At 38.5% G+C, this 18,895-nt stretch overlaps 1 protein-coding gene across 6 annotated transcripts in view; it reads left to right on the top strand.

Annotated features, from left to right (window-relative positions):
* MACROD2 (mono-ADP ribosylhydrolase 2) overlaps nt 1–16,616 on the top strand; it is a 2,180,049-nt gene extending 2,163,433 nt beyond the window's left edge. For 2 of the 6 annotated variants that reach the window (XM_030915177.1, XM_030915180.1), the window contains 3 exons: nt 4,725–4,802; nt 8,077–8,145; nt 13,265–16,616. In XM_030915177.1, coding sequence (XP_030771037.1) covers nt 4,725–4,802; nt 8,077–8,145; nt 13,265–13,311 — 194 coding nt within the window. In that variant the 3' untranslated portion in view covers nt 13,312–16,616. The remainder of the gene's footprint in view (nt 1–4,724; nt 4,803–8,076; nt 8,146–13,264) is intronic. The other 4 variants (XM_030915178.1, XM_030915181.1, XM_030915176.1 and 1 more) reach the window with 4 other exon arrangements.
* Nucleotides 16,617–18,895: the final 2,279 nt, after the last annotated feature.

Raw genomic sequence — 18,895 nt, 5'->3', positions numbered from 1 at the left:
GTTGCAGTTGTTGATAGAAAATGAAAATAGTACTGAATGTCCCAGACTCTTTCTATTTCTGCATCTTTTATCCCCTGCTAGGAGCTCTGGAATGTACCTCTTGTTTGTGTTTCAACAAGCAGCAATCAAAATGGAGGGAGGGACAGGCAAACTGGAATAAATAGGCCACAGAGGCCATTTTTGCTTTTATCAGATTATGTTGTCTATGTGAAATAGATTCATTTCTGTAGGGCATTCAGTTGCACTTCCCAGCAGGGTAGAAGCTATTAGGATAGTACCAGTTCCACATGCGTGACAGAGTAAGAAATATCTGTCATTCCTCTCCCACTTTCCAAACAACACACACACGCAGCATGCACATGCAAATTCACATGAACATACCATTGCACACATATGCATCATATTCACAGTACATGCACATACATACACAAAAACCTCATGTGCACTCATGATATTAAATTAATGAACAATCTCTACCAAACATAGTATTGGAGTCTATGCCAATCTAACAGACTATACTTCCCTGTGCTCCAGGAATATAGCGGTATACAGAGCTACAACTTTGATTTCTGTTTCATGGATTTCAAACCTGCCATTGAATCTCATACTAATCTATGCCAATACAGTGGCACAGCCTGAGATTTCTCACACATTCCATTGTGAAATGAGGTTAGAAGGACAAGCATAGGGCAAGAAATTTCAATGTTTACTGTTTTCTGATTTACTATTTGCATTTTGCTTTCTTCAACTTTTTCCTCTCTCTTATCTAACTTTTGAAAGTGTTTTGTACCCTCCCTTATTTCACTAAGCATTGTTTAATAGACTAGAATTATGCCTATTAGATAGAAGGTTCTCTGTGATACCAGAGGGGTTTCTCCATAGTAATGTAAGCAGGGTTATTACCACTGAGAGTAACAACTTAGAAAGATACTTCCTGAAAGAATCAGCTACAGGTACCTCTAGATCCCATCACAAACAAGGACCCTACGAAAATAGTCAAGAAAGCAATGCTTAGATAGAGCTTATCAATTAATTGTTTCCACAGTAATCCTTTCTTATAAATAACAATAATAATATTATATTTTAAATAGCTCTGATGATGTCCCAGAGAGTTAAGATGAGTCAGAATATTTTATGATCATTTTACTAGTGAAAAAGCCAAGGGTTTTAAATGCCATGAGATTTGGTCAAAGTTATTGAAAAAATTAAGTGACCAGCCACAATATACTCTTTTGTGACATGTCTGTTTGTGTCTTGCCCACTTTCTGTTGGGTTCCCTGTCTTTTCAAGGTCATTTTGTATGTTTATTTCTTAGATATTCTGTATAGGAGTCCTTTGGCTTATTTTCCTCTCCCTTAGCATGTTTTGATAAACTTATTTTAATGGTTGGTGCTTTGTCCTGTGTAAGAAAGTTTTGCATAATGATGTGAAGGTCTTTGTCCACATTACCTTTCACATTTATTTCTTTTTAAGGGTAGTGGAAACTATTTCTTCAGTATAGGTCTGTGGACATCAAATTCTCTCAGTCGTAGTCTCCAAAAAATATTTTATTTCAAATTCAAATTTGGAATTTTTTTTTAACACTTCAAAGATGTCATTGCATTATCTCTGGTTTCCATTATTTTCGTTATGAATTTATGTATAAGCCTTATTGTTGTTATTTTGAAGTTAATGGATCTTTATTCACTAGATAACTTTATTTTTTTCTTTAATGTTTGTTTTCAGCAGTTTCACAATGATTAGACTGAGTGACAGTTTTTTTTTTTCATTAATTTTGCTTGGGAATCGTAACGGTCTTGAAACAGTGGTTTGAGATTATATCTTTCATTAATTTTGGCAAATTTTCAGACATTATCTCTTAAAATATTCCTTTTGCTCCATTTTACATAAGATAAATCCTATCTCATATGGTTTCTTCACTCTTATCTGCAGTTTTCATCTGCAGTTTAGGCTTTATGTCTTTTTCCAACCTAGCTTTTGGCTTACTAACCTCCTCTTTGACCATGTCTACCTGCTGTCAAAATCGCCTACTGAATTCTTAACTTGTTTGTGTGGGTTTTTTTTTTTTTTTTTTTTCAGTTCTAGAGTTTTCATCTGACTTTTGAAAAAGTATCCAACTCTCTGATAAACTACTATACCATAAAAATTATTCAACTTGGCATCCAATTTCCAAAATACATTAATCGTTATTTAAGCTGCATCTGCAATACCTGGATCTCTGATGTATACCCATATGTCATCTCTTTTATTCTCTTGGTTTTCAGTGACTTGTTCTTGTTCCTCTGAAATGCCAGGTAATTTTCGTATTGAATTCTGGACACTGTGTTTGAAAAACTGTAGAGATAACTTGAGGCTTTTAATCTTCCTCCAGAGAAGATTCGCTTTTGCGTCTGACGGTCAGCAGAGCGCTATAATTCAATCAGGAATTTTATTAATTAAAAGTTAGACTTCAGGCTTTTTTAAAGAGCTGGTCTATTTCAAGTTCATCCTTGCCCCCAGGATGTAACCCTTCAGGGGACCCCACCGAAAACCTGAGGTGGTTAGCAGGGTACCTCTCCTTGGTAGAACCCAACCTTCAAGTTTTGCTCCCTGCCCCAGCCTCACAAAACACCTTCAGGCTCTCTTCAACTTCTTGACACATGTGCAATGTCACCTTTATCATTTTGCATTTCCTCGGGTTTGTCCTGCATTCATGGCACTCTGGGGCCTTACAATGCTATTTTTAAATAATTTATTTGGTGTTTCTAGCTGTTCTTGGTAGAGGGTTAGTCTGCATCATGACAGTCCACCTTAGGCAGAATCCCTTTCTCATTATAATTTTAATTTGCATTCCTCTTGTTGTTAGCAAAGTAAATTACCTTTTCATGTGTTTTGCAGGCCATTTTTATATCTTCTTTATTAACTGTTAAATCTCTTGCCCATTTTCCTATTAAGTTGGTGGTCTTCTTCATCTCCGTTTTTAGAAGGCCTTATATATTAAAGATTTTAGTAACACTTTGTCTATGATAAAAGTTGCAAATATTTTCCCTCAATTTGTAGCTTTTTAAACATTTCTTTTGCTATTTTTTCCATTAAAAAGTTTATTATGTTTATAAAGTCAATTATTTTGTTCTTGCTCTCTATGACTTCTGTGTTCTAAGGCATAATTAGCAAAGTTTTCCTGCTCCCAGGCTTAGGGGAGTTCACCAATGGTTTCTTCTCTAATTGTGTGTTCAAGGAGTATGTTGATGAACAATTGAAAAAGGGTACATTTCTAGAATAGGCAGTGTGAGAAAGGTATTATATAGTGTTAACAAGTCCAGCTGGAAGCTCCAAGTTTTGTTTTTCCTTTTCCACCTCATTCTCAGCGTGAAAAGCACTGTGGACACAATGACTTTCATCTTGTCCTTGAAGAGTTGAGGAGACCATGAGTCCTTTTTTTCCCTTGTGTTATCCTTTTCCCGAGTTCTTTCATCTACTCCCATACTACGAATGTTACCCTATTTTTGTGTCCCCCAAATACCCACATGTTCCATTCATAATTCTTTCCTCATAATTCTTTCCTCAATGCTAGATGCAAAACTTGTTTGATATCTCACATCAATGCCCCTGCACTTCAGGCTTTAAATCTAAAAGACTTTCTTCTTCTTTTACCACTCTGCTTGTTTTATATGTCATCAATTAATGACCTCTCTGCCATTCGTCTACCTAAGCTCAGAGCCCAGTCACCTTTGAATCATGTTTCTTAATTGTCAACCTCAATACATCATTACCAAGAGTACAAATTCTGCCTCTGAAGATCTCTTCCTTTGTAGACATTGTAAACTGGATCTTTCCTGTCCTTGCTTTTTTCTCATCAGTAGGCACATGAAGTTTAACATACTCTGGGCACAGTAAGTAATCAGGTAATGAAAATAAATGTAATCCTCTCTTTAAAAATGTACAGAAATCATAAAACCTTTAAAATTATGGGTTTTCTAGCACTTTATATATGTATTTGTATTTACAAATGTCCTTGCTCTTCAAGTTATAAAAACTTAAGAGAGATTTAACTAAGAAGCAAGAAATGATTGTCCTTTTGAATACCTGGAAATGTTTTTGCAATATGAAACACATTTCCTTTACTACACTGAAGCGTCTCATTGAAGCACCTTGTGAAGCTGTGCAAATAGAGGCCAGTCACAAAGGAAATCTACTGATGACTAAATTCTCAGCAATCCAAAATGGGAGCATCAGAGGTCTCCTAAGGAAACAACTAAACCATTCATTTCTGTTTAAAATACAAACAACAACAGCAACAAAAACTCTCACTACCAGGCAAATGAATCTTTCAGCTTTCAGGCATTCCTAAGGCAAAATTCATTTTCTCCTTTTCCTCTTCTAAGGTTAAATGACTTAAACTCTGTCACACCCACCCATGCATAAGACACACTTCCCTAAATTTAAACTGTAGGTTGTTCTGAGGAAATCAACTTTTCCTGCTGTCATGCTACAAGATTTCTAATTTGAGAAACTATATATGTATATATGTGATCATCTCACAAATTGAAGAGAACTTACAAGGCCGCACTAAAGTATTCAAGCAATTCAAGCCTCTGTTTCCTCTTTTAACATTTCTGCAGAAGAAGTTGAATCCCAGGAGTATTTTTGAATTTCAAAGGGCGATGGAGGGTGACAGAAATGATTGGCCCTCAGGCTGTTATAATTCTCTATTAATCAGGGACTGTGGTCTTTTTCTCTTTCAGCTCCAGGCGAGGACACACCTAGAGTGCCTGGGAAAAGTGAAGGCTCCCATGACCTAGAAAATACTCCAGGTCCTGATGGTAAGGTTCTGAGCTATTGGAGCCCATGCAAACTACAAATCTGGCATATTTTCTATGTGTAATCTAGGAATAAGGGAGCTTATCTGTTCTATAAAGCAACATATTTGGTTAGAACAGGGTAAATTTCAAAAACCATTTTGTATTACAAACCAATAAAAATGGTAGCCTCTTATAAAAAAACAAAAACAAAAACCTGTTGCTGTTTTAAAACAGCGTATGTCTTGGTTTAATCATATCTTATAATACTGAGGACTCAATAGATACTTTCAAGACTAAAGTGAACTGAAGTCTACCTAGTGAACTTTATGGAAGCATTACTGACTTCTGCAAAAGGTACTTAGCCTCCTGTTACCCTGCTCCACTCAGCATTAGGGAGAGCCTTACCTTGGGTGTGGGCTAAGATTGTTCCTGTACCTTCATCACTTCACTCCACTCTATCACATCCGATGCCTTGGTTAAAAACATAGTGAGTCTTTAAAAGCACCTTAAAAATAAATTTTCAAAAAACCTTTAAAAACGTACATCTAATTTTGTAGGCATCTAAAGAGTCTGAGCCTCAGGAATATTAATATCCCTTTTCCCCTGCACAATGATGCTAAGGGCCCTTTGAAATACCACTACTTACACTAGAGAAACAACTATTTGAGCCGGTCTGATGTAATATGTATTTGATTCCACTGGCCCATAGAGTTTAGGAGAACCAGAATTGGTTAGGTGATCAGTCATTTAAGTATCTTGCCATTTGGGTTATTTTAGCCAAAGGAAAAAAACAAATTACTTTGAGTTGATAATGACCTTGGAAAACATTTAGCCAATGGTGGATGTTATTTGTAGTCTTAAATAGAATTTCCTATACCAGGTATTCCCTGCTCCCACCGGCTTATCATCACCGAATTGCCTCCCTTAATTATAAGCCCGTTGGCTTATATAGCCCAAATTGACCTTTTACTCATGGGCATGCATTGCCCATGAGAACAACGTTTCTAAGCCCCAGACGCGTCCATTAAGAGCCACTGCATGTTAGTTATGAGCAGTTGAACTAAACCTGCTTCAGCTTGGTTGTGATGCTATAGGCGTGGTTCTTAGCTAGTTCTTTACAAATCATGTTTTGAGGAATATCAGGCCCATGAATAAAAGAGAAGTAAATGTGAAATACTAAGTTTTAGTCCTCGCTTGGAGATTCGCCATACACAGTAGGGGATTGCAGGCTCTCAGAAATCTCAGAGGTAAAGAGACTTGTTTAACATGATTTATAGTTGCTTTTCCCAAACTTATTTGATGATGGGATGCTTTTTATAGTCCCATTTATTAGTAGGTTTTAGAACTAGTATCCCTTGGTTGGAAGAAGAAACACTGTATTTTATCCTGCACGCTCCCACACCGAGAAGGGTAAACTTACAATAACTTTGCAGAGCAGGATGGACGGTGGATGAATGCTTATACTTACATAGGGTTGCTGCATCTGGCCAGTTTATTTATGGGGTTTAAAATGAGTTCACACATCATTAGAAACTCAGGGCAGTTTGCAGGTGAGAACAAGGAGACCTGCTTTTAAAACCTTCCTTATTGGGAGAGAGTTCGGTGGATGCTGTATAACATCATTCTCTCAAGCCTCTTCGAAGTGTGAAAATCAGCATCTGCCACAACTTTACACTAATTTCATGTTTGTGAAAAAGCAGATATAGGCTGTTGGTTTTGTGCAAATACATGAAAACTGCCCAAATGAGAACAAACAGTGGTTACTTATTCAAAGGTAACTATAACAAAGGTGGCCATTATCACTTGTGTTTGGCAGACTCAAAGGCGGGCAGGGGATGGGAAACCCCCCTGTATAGGTTAAAAAAAGGGAATACTTCAAGCATCCTCTGATTGGAGGTTGTTGGCATAGAGAAGCTGGACGTGGCCAACTAGAAGTGGGGCACCTTAAGTGATTGTCTTAGGGAATACATGTGGCTTTCCCTGGTTGGTCCCAAGTTGGAAGCAGGGGCAAAAAGTAGGAATGCTGACAGTCCCTGACCAAGTCCTGACCGTTCTGAGTCAATTGCTGCAGAGACTGTTTTGGTTGCCTAGGCTAGCTTCCGCAGAGGTTTTACATAAGAATTCTATCATTATATATGATCTGGCCAGTGTCTATTTGTATATTCAGTCTCTCAGCTTATAATGTGGACTCTGATGCTTGAAAAAATACCAATCTAATTAAACCTACTGACCCTTGGAAATTTTTAGAGTGAACGCTCTGCCTGCTGTGGGCTACTTCTGGAGAATGGTAGTAATCATGCATTCTGTTTTGATGCAAATGCTCACATAGAATACATTCAGTCAGGTAAAAGCACATGTTTTATCATGACTATGGGATCTGGTTAGATGGTCGGCTTTTTCATTTCATGGCTGCTCACTGCCACTGCAGCAGCTATCAGCAAGTCTACAAGGTCTGTTTTGAATTCTGAAATTGAGAGTACAGCAAACCAAACAGGCCTGATACTGACATTTTGGAGCGAGCTGCTTACCTCTGCATGTCAGTGATGTGCCTTGCTTTGCCTTCTCTCTTTATTTTCTTAGATATCTATTAAAGCCTTTGAATTTATCCAAGAATCATAATATGTACATCCAAACTGTCAACCCCAAAATCTGGTCTGAAGTGATAACTCAGTTTCTACAGTTGAGGGAAGAAGGCAATCCTGCCCTCCTCCACTGGGTTAGGCCGTTTTTGTGTTGCTGTAAAGGAATACCTAAGACTGGATAATTTAAAAAGAAAAGAGGTTTAATTGTCTCATGGTTCTGCAGTCTTTACAGGAAGCAGGATGCCAGCATCTGCTTCTGATGAGGACCTCAGGAAGCTTACAGTCATCGCGGGACGGGAAGGGGGAGCATGCATCTCACATGGCCAGAGAATAAGCAAGAGAGAGAGGCAACATGTCACACACTTTTAAACAACCAGATCTCACAAATTAGCTCATTCATCACAAGAAGATGACACTACACCATTCATGAAGGACACATCCCTGCAATTCAATCGCCTCTCACCAGGCCCCACCTCCAACATTGGGGATTACATTTCAACATGAGATTTGAAGGGGGTGTCTGAGGTATATCCTCTACCCCCACCAGTAAAAATCTACAAGAGTAGTCCCCAAATCTTGAATGAATGAAACAAATGGAAAAGAGGCAACAAATAGGAAATCAGGAAAGTATCAAGTCATGGGCCATTTTGATGTGTCTCAGAATTTAGGTTTAATGAATATTTAACTTTTTTTTTTTTTTCCTCTGGTGACAGTGGAAATGAATAGTCAGGTTGACAAGGTAAATGACCCAACAGAGAGTCAACAAGAAGATCAACTAATAGGTAAGATGCCCCTTGTGGTGAGATTTTCAATTGATCGACCAGCCATAAGAACTATTTGCAAATAACATGTTGGATTTCCCTTGGTTTTTGCCAAGTTCCCACAGCATGGCTTGGGATAAACTTTGAAAATCTTTAAACCAAATAACACAGCATAAGGAGAAAGGATCACCCCTAGAAGCTTGCCATCTTGAAGGGGAAAAGATGAGCTACAGCACATTCAAATCATGTATACCCTGGTTTTCTGTGCTTTGACAAGTAAAAGATGTCTCCATCCATCTCACCCCTGGCCTCCTGGAGTGGTCAAATTATTTCAGAAACTCCAAGGTGATTCTGAAGCATTGCTTTTCTCGAAGCTACCTGCTGAGTTGCTTGGTATATCTGTCTTTAAGCATAACACTCAATCTTTGCCCTGGAGTTTGTATAAAGGAATATGAGTGTGTTTGGACAGAAACAAGCCTGCCTTAGGTCCTGTTTTTTCACACCACTACCTGTGGACTCGTGCATCTGCAGGAAGGTTTGTTATATTGAATGAGCTTCAGGGAACTCCCAGGAAGATAAAAAGCCTGGTCCAGACCATGTTTAGGAGTTTTTCCAGACCAACATTCTAAATCTCTCAGTAGAGACTAAAGTATATTTAGAATGATGAGGGTAACTGAGTCCAAAGCCAGTACTGCTTGCTTCATGGCAGCCAATTACATCAAGAGACAGGGTGTTGAGGCAAGGAAATGACTTTATTCCAAGAGCCAGCAAACCAAGAAGATGGCAAACTAATGTCCTAAGGATTCACCTTAAATTTATAGAATTTTAGGCTCCTTTTATCTTCGAGGAAAGGGAAGAGGGAGGTGGTTGAGATCAAGAGGTGACAGACATCTGGGCTACAGCAAGGGTCCAAGGGGGAGTTGTGAAACTTCTTTGCCCTTCCTTGGTCAGGTCACATTGCGCCTATAAATCTTTAACATAATGCTGTTACTTGTGTGCTTACTGTCTTTATCTCTTGGGTGGTTAGTTTTGGGAAGGAACTATTGTCATCTTTGCTTTAAAGTTAAACTATAAACGAAATCCCTGCCATTGTTAGCTCATCCTACATGAAGAGATGAGCAAAAGCAATTGACCTAAAAGATATCACTGGACGGGGGCAGCGGGGAGCAAAATGGAGCTAGTCATGCTAAGCCTCCTTTACACTGCTACATGAATGGTCTATAATCCTCTTCCATACCCTGAGGGCTGATGAGAAGAATTAGAAGAAGGAAATCGTGCTTACTTTTATAACTGTTCCAACTCCTGGTTTAAAATATTTAGTTGAAAAAAAAAAAAACCTATAGAATAAATGAATTATGGATCATCGAGTGTAAGGCACAAATGATACGTTGACACCCTTGCCCCCTATACCTCCTTGCACTCCCTGCATGTTCTTGATGGTTCTCTACACTTTCCTAAGAGGTTTGGCTGTACCATTTTTGTGTTCGAGCATCATGGAAGAATAAAGTTTGGGAATATGTGAAAGAATACATGTCTTCTTCCTGTATGGTCTTGAACATCCTTTAAAACTAAATGTAATGGTATCTGTGTAATGCATGTACAGCATAAGACTGCTAAAAAGTATAAGCTCATACAAACATGTTCTTATAAACATTTCTCTTTTTTTTTTTTTTTTTTACTTTCTTTATATATTTAAAATATCCTGCTAAGCTGCAGAAATGATATGGTTGAGGAGTTTCCATTAAAAAGTAATGAAGTGAGACTAAACCTGAACAATTTAAATGCAAGCACCTCGGTGTTTCCTTTCCTTTTACCCTTTTGCTGCCAATAAACTATAGACTTCTTGTCTAGATTTTTTTCTTACAGACATTATTACTTTCCTGTGTGACCAGTATCCAGATAAACTGCCAAGATTACTCTGTTTTTCTTGGTTAATATCAAAATGATATTTTTCTTGAAAATAAAAATGAACTTGTATGTTCACCCAAATGAATCAGGTGTCAAAACTTTTTTTTTTTTTTTTTTTTTTGAGACACAGTCTCACTCTGTCACCCGGGATACAGTGTAGTGGCACGATCTTGGCTCACTGCAACCTCCGCCTCCCTGGTTCAAGTGATTCTCATGCCTCAGCCTCCTGAATAGCTGGGATTACAGTTGCATACCACCATGACTGGCTAATTTTTGTATTTTTAGTAGAGATAGGATTTCGCCATGTTGGCCAGGCTGGTCTTGAATTCCTGACCTTGAAGTGATCTACCTGCCTCAGCCTCCCAAAGTGCTGGGATTACAGTCCAGGTATCAAAACTTAAAGTCCAAAATTAGTTTAAGGAAACTAAATTCCAGGAAGGAGAAGTGACATGCACAGGGTCACCTGGCTCATAAATGGAAATTTAAATACTCCAATTCAAAATTCTGCTCCCTAAGCAATAGCAAGTTTCTGGACACAGTTGTCACAGAGGCAGAATGAATGACTTGTGCAACGTCACTGACTCCCACAGCAATATTTACACAGAAGGGTTTGTTAAGGTGATCCGGTCATTTGACAGGAAGAAGGAACCTTTGCTCCATGAATCATACCTTCAAGGAAATTAAAGAAATACAGTGAAATAGAGAGTTCAAAGACATAATACAAGAATGTTTGGTGTTGTATAATTTGTAATTGTAAAAAATCAGGGGTAGCATAAGGATACAACAGGGGGAGTGTTAAATGAATCAATGGAACACTTTCCAAATGTAAATGTTTTCCAACAAGTATTTAAGGGCAGTAAAGATGGTTATGAAATCTGAACCTTTGGTTCTGGAGAAACATGGAAGACTGAATGTGGCTTCTAGGTTGAGCTTTAAGAGGCTTGTAACTTCCATTTTTGCACTCTCATAATGCTCGCTGCCTGGAATCCAGACACCTTGAAAGAAGCCCAGGTTATCCTATAGAATGAAGGAGGTCACATGGAGAAAAGTCCTAGGAAATGAGAGTCCCTTTCAGATGTTCTGGCCCCAGCAGGTACCACCTCAAGCAGATGAACTGCCCAGCTGAGTCAAGGCCAGATGGTAAAATCATGAGAAATAATGAATCACTCATATTATAAGCCACTAAATTTTGGGCTTCAGATTGTTGATACAGAGACAGGCCTTATGGCCACAGTCTTGCATTTTAATGCCCACCTTGGACCTTGAACCACTCAAGGTAAGGAGTTGGAACTGATAGCTCTGCATAAATAAATCTGGGACTTCCAGCTCAAGAAATTCACAGAAAGACTTGGATCTGCACCAGGTACTGCATGGGGAAAGAAAAAGGCTCCCGAGATAGAAACCACAAATACACTGTGAGTTGGAAACACAATTTTATGTGATCCAAAGTCATGCAGTAATAAACAAATTGAAAAATGAACTTAATAATCAATTATAGACCAGTGTGATCCCTGGTGTATGTGGCAAATGGAAATATGAAACTATCCTATGGAATTTCTGCAAAAGAAAAACAAATTCTGAAGCTGAATTTACAGTTTTAAGACTTACAGAACACACTAGGAAATGATCCATTTTGAGTGAGAGTCAGTAGGTAAAATTACAGGACAATTAGCACTATGAGAACATTAGAGAGGAGGGAATTTTGAAGATTTTATAAAATAGCTACATTTGAATGACAAAACAGATAAAAGCAGACATAAAACAATCAGAACAGAGCAACACTAAATAATTAACAGCAATAGAAAAAACAAATTAAAATGTAGTAATATAAAAGACACATGAAGAGACAGGAAGGAGAGCAAGAGAATAACCAAGACATGTTAAGTTCAATAAGAGTTCTACAAGGAGATAAGGCAGTGTAGGGCTATGTATTTGATTGATACCCACCAAGCCTCTCCAGGCTTAATTTAATTTGGACTGAGATTACTGAAAACCAGGGACCCCAGATATAAAATACAGAACCACAATGAAATCCCGCCACGCTCCCACTAGTATTGAATTATAAAGTTAACACCACCAAATGTTACAGAGGATGTGGAGCAGCTAGAACTCTTATACGTGGCTGCGGAACATATAAAATGGTTCAACCACATTTTAAAAAATTGTTAGTTTCTGGCAAAATTAAGTATATATCCATCCTATGACCCAACAATTCTATTCCTATTTGAGAGAAATGAAAACCTATATTCATAAAAGCCTTGCACAAGAATATGCATAGCAGATGTGCTCACAAAAGCCCCAAACTTGACACAACACAAATGTCTAGCAGCAGGAAAATGAACTTTAAAAAGTGACATAGACATACATGGGAATTCTAGTTAGCAACGAAGAGGAACAGATTAACAAAGCAGCAACATGAATGAATCTCAGAAGCATTACGCTGAGTGAAAGGAGATAGACACAATGAGATACTTGTATGATTCCATTTGCAGGGAGTTCTAGGGCAGAAAAAAACTAATTTATGGAGATAGAAATCAGATCATTTGTTCTTTCCAGCAGGAGTGGGGTAATAGGGAAGGGAACTTTCTGGGGTGATGATATAATGTATATCTTGGTGGTGTGGGTTTAATGTATGCATTTTTCAAAACAGATTGAAATGTATGCTTAAGATCTGTGTGTTTTCCTGTAGGCAGATTACACCTCAATTTTAAAAATCTAAAAAAAAATAAAACGTATAGGCTCTTCTAGGGCACAGTGTCTTAGCATTTTCTCATGGGTAGTGAAAAAGGCAGATAATTTAATAAATACAGTCTGAAGTGGTGGCATAACCATCAATGACTTTTGCAAAGCAGCATTATGAAAATTGTTATTTTTATATGCCGATCCCTGGAAACTAGAGTGTGTGCATGGGCCTGAAAAGGGAAGCCACATCAACTCAGGGTTACAGTTTTCAAAGAATACTTTGAAGAATTGAGTGAATTGTCCCCATCAGCCGAAGCTCGTTGTCAATGTGGCATACATTTATTAGCAGTGATTTATATGCTCTTTAAAGATACCATGTGCCAGCAATTACAGCTCAGCTATCCAAAGCTCTTTGATAGTCAAATAAGATATTCCTGGCCTATGTGAGGGGTGAGAGACATTTAAATGGCTGTATTAAAAAGGTATTCCTTGCTAAGCCTGTGAAGGTGTCTTATCTTTAATCTAACAAATGGCTTCTCTTTGTCTTCAGCAGGGGCACAAGATGAAGCGAAGGAACAAAGAACTGGAACTAAATGACAATCCACGGCATTGCAAGGCCTCTTCTGGCTCTGGGGGAGTTCGGGAAGATAGTAGCACACGCTGTGGAGGAGGGTGGGGGTGGGGGGAAGGCAAGTCCCACAGAAGGACGGGGAATCCTTTACTCTAATTTCTCCAGCTGCATTTTGTTCCGTTTATCTGCAGAAAAAGAAAGAAAAAAAGAAAAAAAAATTCCTTTAATTTGGTGGAGGGACCCACGTTAACGCATCTTTCAGGCATTATCCTTGTAATCTCTGTCTTTTCTCTTACAACTTGGCCCCAGGGTCACAGTGGCTTGGTTGAACAATCACATGTGTATCCTGGCCCGTCGGCTTTCTTGGTTATTTCACAAAGCTGGTCACACAGTGGTGTATTCAAAGGAAGGGGAGGAAGACAGTTGTTTAATGAGCTGCAGGCTACATTTTAGGAATCAATGAGCCCAGCAGCAGTATAATCCCCAGACAGAGGAGGCAGGATAGAAAATGGGCAAAAACCTTGGAAACCACTTGGAAAAGGTCTGGACAGTGAGATGAAAATATTTTCTTCAGGGATTCCCAAGGCACAGTTTGTTCCAAGTGGCTAATGAGAAATATGGAAGCTGAATTTTTTCCAGAGCAGAGTGCAGAGGCATAACAGAAGGGTGGGCCCTGGCAGCCATCTGGGTCTCTTCCTTCCTAACCAGGGTGGCAGGTGCATCCTCCTTTCGCATTGACTTTCAGCAGAGCTTACTTGGTTCACGAGGTCTTCACATGGAGACCACCAGTGAGAGGTGACTCTTTGCTGGATAACTGTAAAGGATGGCCCTTTGCTAGGTGTTGCAGTTAAAAGCTAAGACAAGGAGTACTGCATTTAGGACTCAAACATATGCCTATGAATATCAAAAGCTCCTCCTGAAATCTCTGTATGTTTTCCATAAAAGAACATCCTGTCTTCACCCAAGGCTTGACAGCCCACAGAGTAGTCTCATTTGAAATTACAGGAAATTAGAGCTTTTGCTTGCAGTTCTGTCTTCCTGGTCTGTGTTTAAATGGTGTCACTTGTTTATGCCAAGTTCAAGGCTGATCTGATGGTTGTTTCCCCTCACCCAGAAAACCCTGAAGGGGAGGATCCAGCCCTGAAGGGGAACAGCAGTACTAAAAACCCAAGATGCCAGTGGGCACAAGGGATGGCAATCTTGAGGAGGCCAGGCGTCGTCACCGGTATCTATCCTAGAGCCAGTATAAGGCCAGATGCCTACTTCCCACAGCCTCCCCGGGTTCCAAAGTCATGTCATTGTTTTCAGTGGAAACATATCATTTGTTTCATATCTTCTTAAATCTATCTTCCTTATAAGGGCTTTAGAGTTAAAACTTATTCATACTGTTTTTCCTAACAGAGGGAGAAAAATAGTGGATTGAGTATTATTTCTAAAATAAAAGGATGTTCTGTTTTCTAAATATTCCATCAAATTCTTCAGTTTTGTACTTTTTCGATGGAAAATTCCTCTTCTTATCTTCCTATGACTTTGGTTTTAGCCTTTCTGAATTTGTTACCCCTTCTGGATGGCTTATTTGATATACTGGAATAGTTAACAAGCTATACTTCAGCATACGCAATATATGCTAACAAAAATTTTTTAAACAAAATCAAGACATCAGCAAGAATGACATTTACGTGACCTCATAATGTGGGATTATGGCCTTCTGTTGCTATTCCAGTTTGATATGGAAACATCTATATCCTCTATTGCCATTAGATGTTGCTTTTTGGAAAAGCAAAGCAAAGGCTCACTTTAAGGAATCTAAGAAATGATGTCATCCAAATATTGACAGTTTCTATATTTCATGCCATCTTTATAACTCAGTTGAAAGTTGCCATCATTCTTGTGAAGTGTTTGACAAGTACAATCTGCTAGAAGCTCGTTTTTCTTGTGCCTCCCAAATGTTAGTGCTACTCAGCCTCAGTAATGAGTTACAGTTGAAAAAAACATGAGGGAAACAGAGGGACAGAGATTTTCTAATGAACAATGATGGAAGAGACCTAATGTCCTCACTAGAAACAGCCAGGATGGGAATTATCCAGCCCTGGCATTCTCCTTATCATCAATGACAGTCATTTAATTCATTTATTTTAAATTGGGTGGGGTAGAAGTGGAAGGAGGGAATTCTCTGCCTAAAAATTCTAGAAGAATGAAAGTAATCTTTGTATCCAGGAAGCTAAGAGAATGAGGAATAAATATCTTCAGCCCCACTCCTGAATTTGATTTATCTTCAATCTGTAATTAGATTGTGTTTTCATTTTTGCTTCGTCATGCTTGTTGATTGCTATTTGGCTATACAGTTTTATGCTTTAAAACAAATGATAAAGTTAATTTCTAATTCAATAGTGAAATATTAACAATCTAACTATAGCCAGATCAAAGACACCTGAACACAGAAAACCTTCATTTGCTGGTGCTGCCATTGGCTGGCTGTACAATGGAATAGATTTGAAAAGCTGATTGATTTTCCTGCACATAAATTGTGGATGTCAATTTCCAACCAAACTCCAATCCAGCTATGTGGCATGAAGGGTTACAGGAGGGAGGGAGGAAAATAGCCCTATGTTAGTCATGTTTGCATACAGAGGACCAAAGTAGGCCTTCAACATAATAGTTCTAATTAAAATGGTCCTCGCTGTAGGAGAGACAAAGGGGCTTTTCCTCTAGCTGGTAACTATTCAGATGATGGACAAGTCTTCTTTCATAAAAGATTACAAAGAAGGCATCCGAATCACTGTCTGTGATACTGGGTCACATATTAATCACCGCAGCTAATTGTAAATCTTTCTATGAAACACTGAAAAGCCTCTTTGTGAATTAATACAGTTCTGCTTGATGCACTTGATTTGAAAAGACATTTCTCTGTATGTGGTGCATGTCGGCTTTGCTTTGAAAAATAACAAAGTTAGCAGAATATGTTCAATATATTTTCTTGGGGAATAGGGTTTTTATTACATGATTCATTAAGGATTTGCCTTACCCTGACATTTGTGATATAAAGGAAAATCAGAAAAAAAGTAATTTTCTTGATCAAGGTATGTTTTTACTTAATGTAAATAAATGTAGTCTGTTGCTTGCAAGGAAAAAAAATGGCTTCTGATATCTGGTATAAACTGCTAAATAGGATAATACGTGCCTCTTTTGTTAAACCAGCATTTAAATGCTGGACTGCTTCTAAATCTGTTTGTTTCTTTTCATCTGTGCCATACACTAAAAAACAACTGTTGCCTTCATACTATATTTGTTAGAGCAGAATACAAATAAAATTTGAGAGGATAATGTGAAATTATCTGTGTTTTGTGAAATTTGTTCTTTAGCCACAAGCAATGAGTAACGAAAAATACTCAATATGATTTGATTGCAAATATATGTATGTAAAATTATTCCTGTAAGTCAGCTTTAACTTACTGATAGTTTTCCCTTACTAAGACTGGTCAGCGTGTTGGCCGTGTTTTTCAAATTTTAAACTATAGAGTAGTTTTGTATAGTTACAAATCCCAGTGTCTAAGTTTTCGCTGAATACCAGATAATTACTTACCCCTAGCATCAGCCGCTGAGATGCAGGATATAAGTTGTTGAGATAAAGCCATTGGTCCTGTGAATGTTGGTCTATCTTTCAGAACCCATGACCATTGCTGGAATTTTTAATGAGCATCTTTTATGAGCCAGTCACTACACTGACACTACAACCATGGCAGCAACGATTCTCAGTCTACCGTTGATGGAACTGACAGAATTACAGAATTATTAAGAGCTTAGCAATGGGTCACCAAAAAATCACTACAGGAAAAACTCAGCGTTCCTTTGAAAATGGAATATGCTTTCCACCAAATTTAGCTCCCTTCATCTCCTACAGAAGTGGCATCAGTGTTATTATTTGAGGAGGCAATAAAGAAAGCCAACTGCTGTATCAAACAAAGCCAGATACTTAACAGTTTAAGGATAATAAAGTTCTTCAAACTGCTGTACCACCAGAGTGTTTTTCCCATAATAAACAAGGTTGGATGAGACAAAAATTATAGATAGGACAGTCTTACGCTGCAAAGGACAACCTCAACACAAATGCTTCAGAATGGCAGTGAGGATAATGAGACATGGCCAGGTGCAGTGGCTCACGCCTGTAATCCCAGCACTTTGGGGGGCCGAGGTGGGCGGATCTCCTGAGGTCAGGAGTTTGAGACCAGCCTGGCCAACATGGTGAAACCTTGTCTCTACTAAAAATACAAAAATTAGGCAGGCGTGGTGGTGGGCGCCTGTAATTCCAGCTACTCAGGAGGCTGAGGCAGGAGAATCACTTGAACCCAGAAGATGGAGGTTGCAGTGAGCCGGGATCACACCACTGCAATCCGGCCTGGGTGACAGAGACTCCATCTCAAAAACAAACAAAAAAACAAACAAACAAAAAAGAACAAAAAAAAGAAGAAGAAGAAAGATAATATGACATGATTCTAGCCCTGCTAGATGCAGTTTTTCATCTCCAGACAATTTTCATATCTTTGCCTGGCCCTCTTATGTTTCTACCCCAACATTTCTGCCCCCATGCCTTGCACTGACCAAAGGTGCCAACAAAGATTGCTTAACTCTACTGGTGGTTCTCAGGGCTGAAAGGGATAATGGTACCAGTTTAAGTTGTTCTCGCCAAGACTGGCCCAGCTGTGGGGTTTTGAGAACGAAACTGCCTCTGTTTCTTGGTTTAGAAGATGTAAATACTAATACATAACTGAACTCTCTTACAAATGTAAACATGAATAAAATGACAAAATATGATACTTTAATGTTTGGAAAAGCACTTGGTAAATTATTAGCATCAGGTTATGCTATTCGGTACTGTTGGCAAATGGTCCTTTCTCTAGCTGAGGATGCTCCACAAAAAGAAGAAATGATTTTTACAATTAGTAAATACGAAATTTTATTCTACTGAAGTTGATTTAAACTTTGCCCTCAAATTAAGGACCCATGAGGTTAAGGAAATTGTTTTGCTATAATTTAGAGAAGTGGGAAATTTGAGGTCTTAAAATTAAAACATCTACACGCCGACAAAATTACTGATGGCGTGCATTTTTTAAAGTCATCTTTTCTCTGATAATAACTAGCGAATCTGTAAAGAAAAAAGGCGGTACACTTCTCTCTACTTCTTGGTTCACATGTATAGAAGGACGTAGATTGGCAAGGAGATAACTATACCAATATGCTCTTCCCTTCCCCAGGGGAGGATTATACTTCCTCGTCCTACTGAAATTGGACATCACTGTGTAATTTCGTTTGTTCAATATGTGGGCAGAAATGGCATGTGTCACATCAGGCAGAAGCATGAAGATTCACGCTCTATTCTTTCCCCTATGGTAATAATCAGCAATATCCCAGACAGGCTGACCTGTCACCATAGATCCAGGAGTGAAGACATAGAGTGGAGTTTCAGGCAACCCCAGTGAGAAGCTGGCATGACTGAGAAATAAACTTCGTTTTGAACTTTGGGGGTCATTTGTTACCCTATGGTAACCTGTCCTATACTAACTGATACATAGGCCATCAAAACATTTAAGTAAAAAGGGTAAGAATCTAAAT

This window comes from Rhinopithecus roxellana, chromosome 13 (assembly GCF_007565055.1).
Source record: "Rhinopithecus roxellana isolate Shanxi Qingling chromosome 13, ASM756505v1, whole genome shotgun sequence".
NCBI lineage: Eukaryota > Metazoa > Chordata > Mammalia > Primates > Cercopithecidae > Rhinopithecus > Rhinopithecus roxellana.
This window is presented reverse-complemented; position numbering and strand designations above follow the sequence as displayed.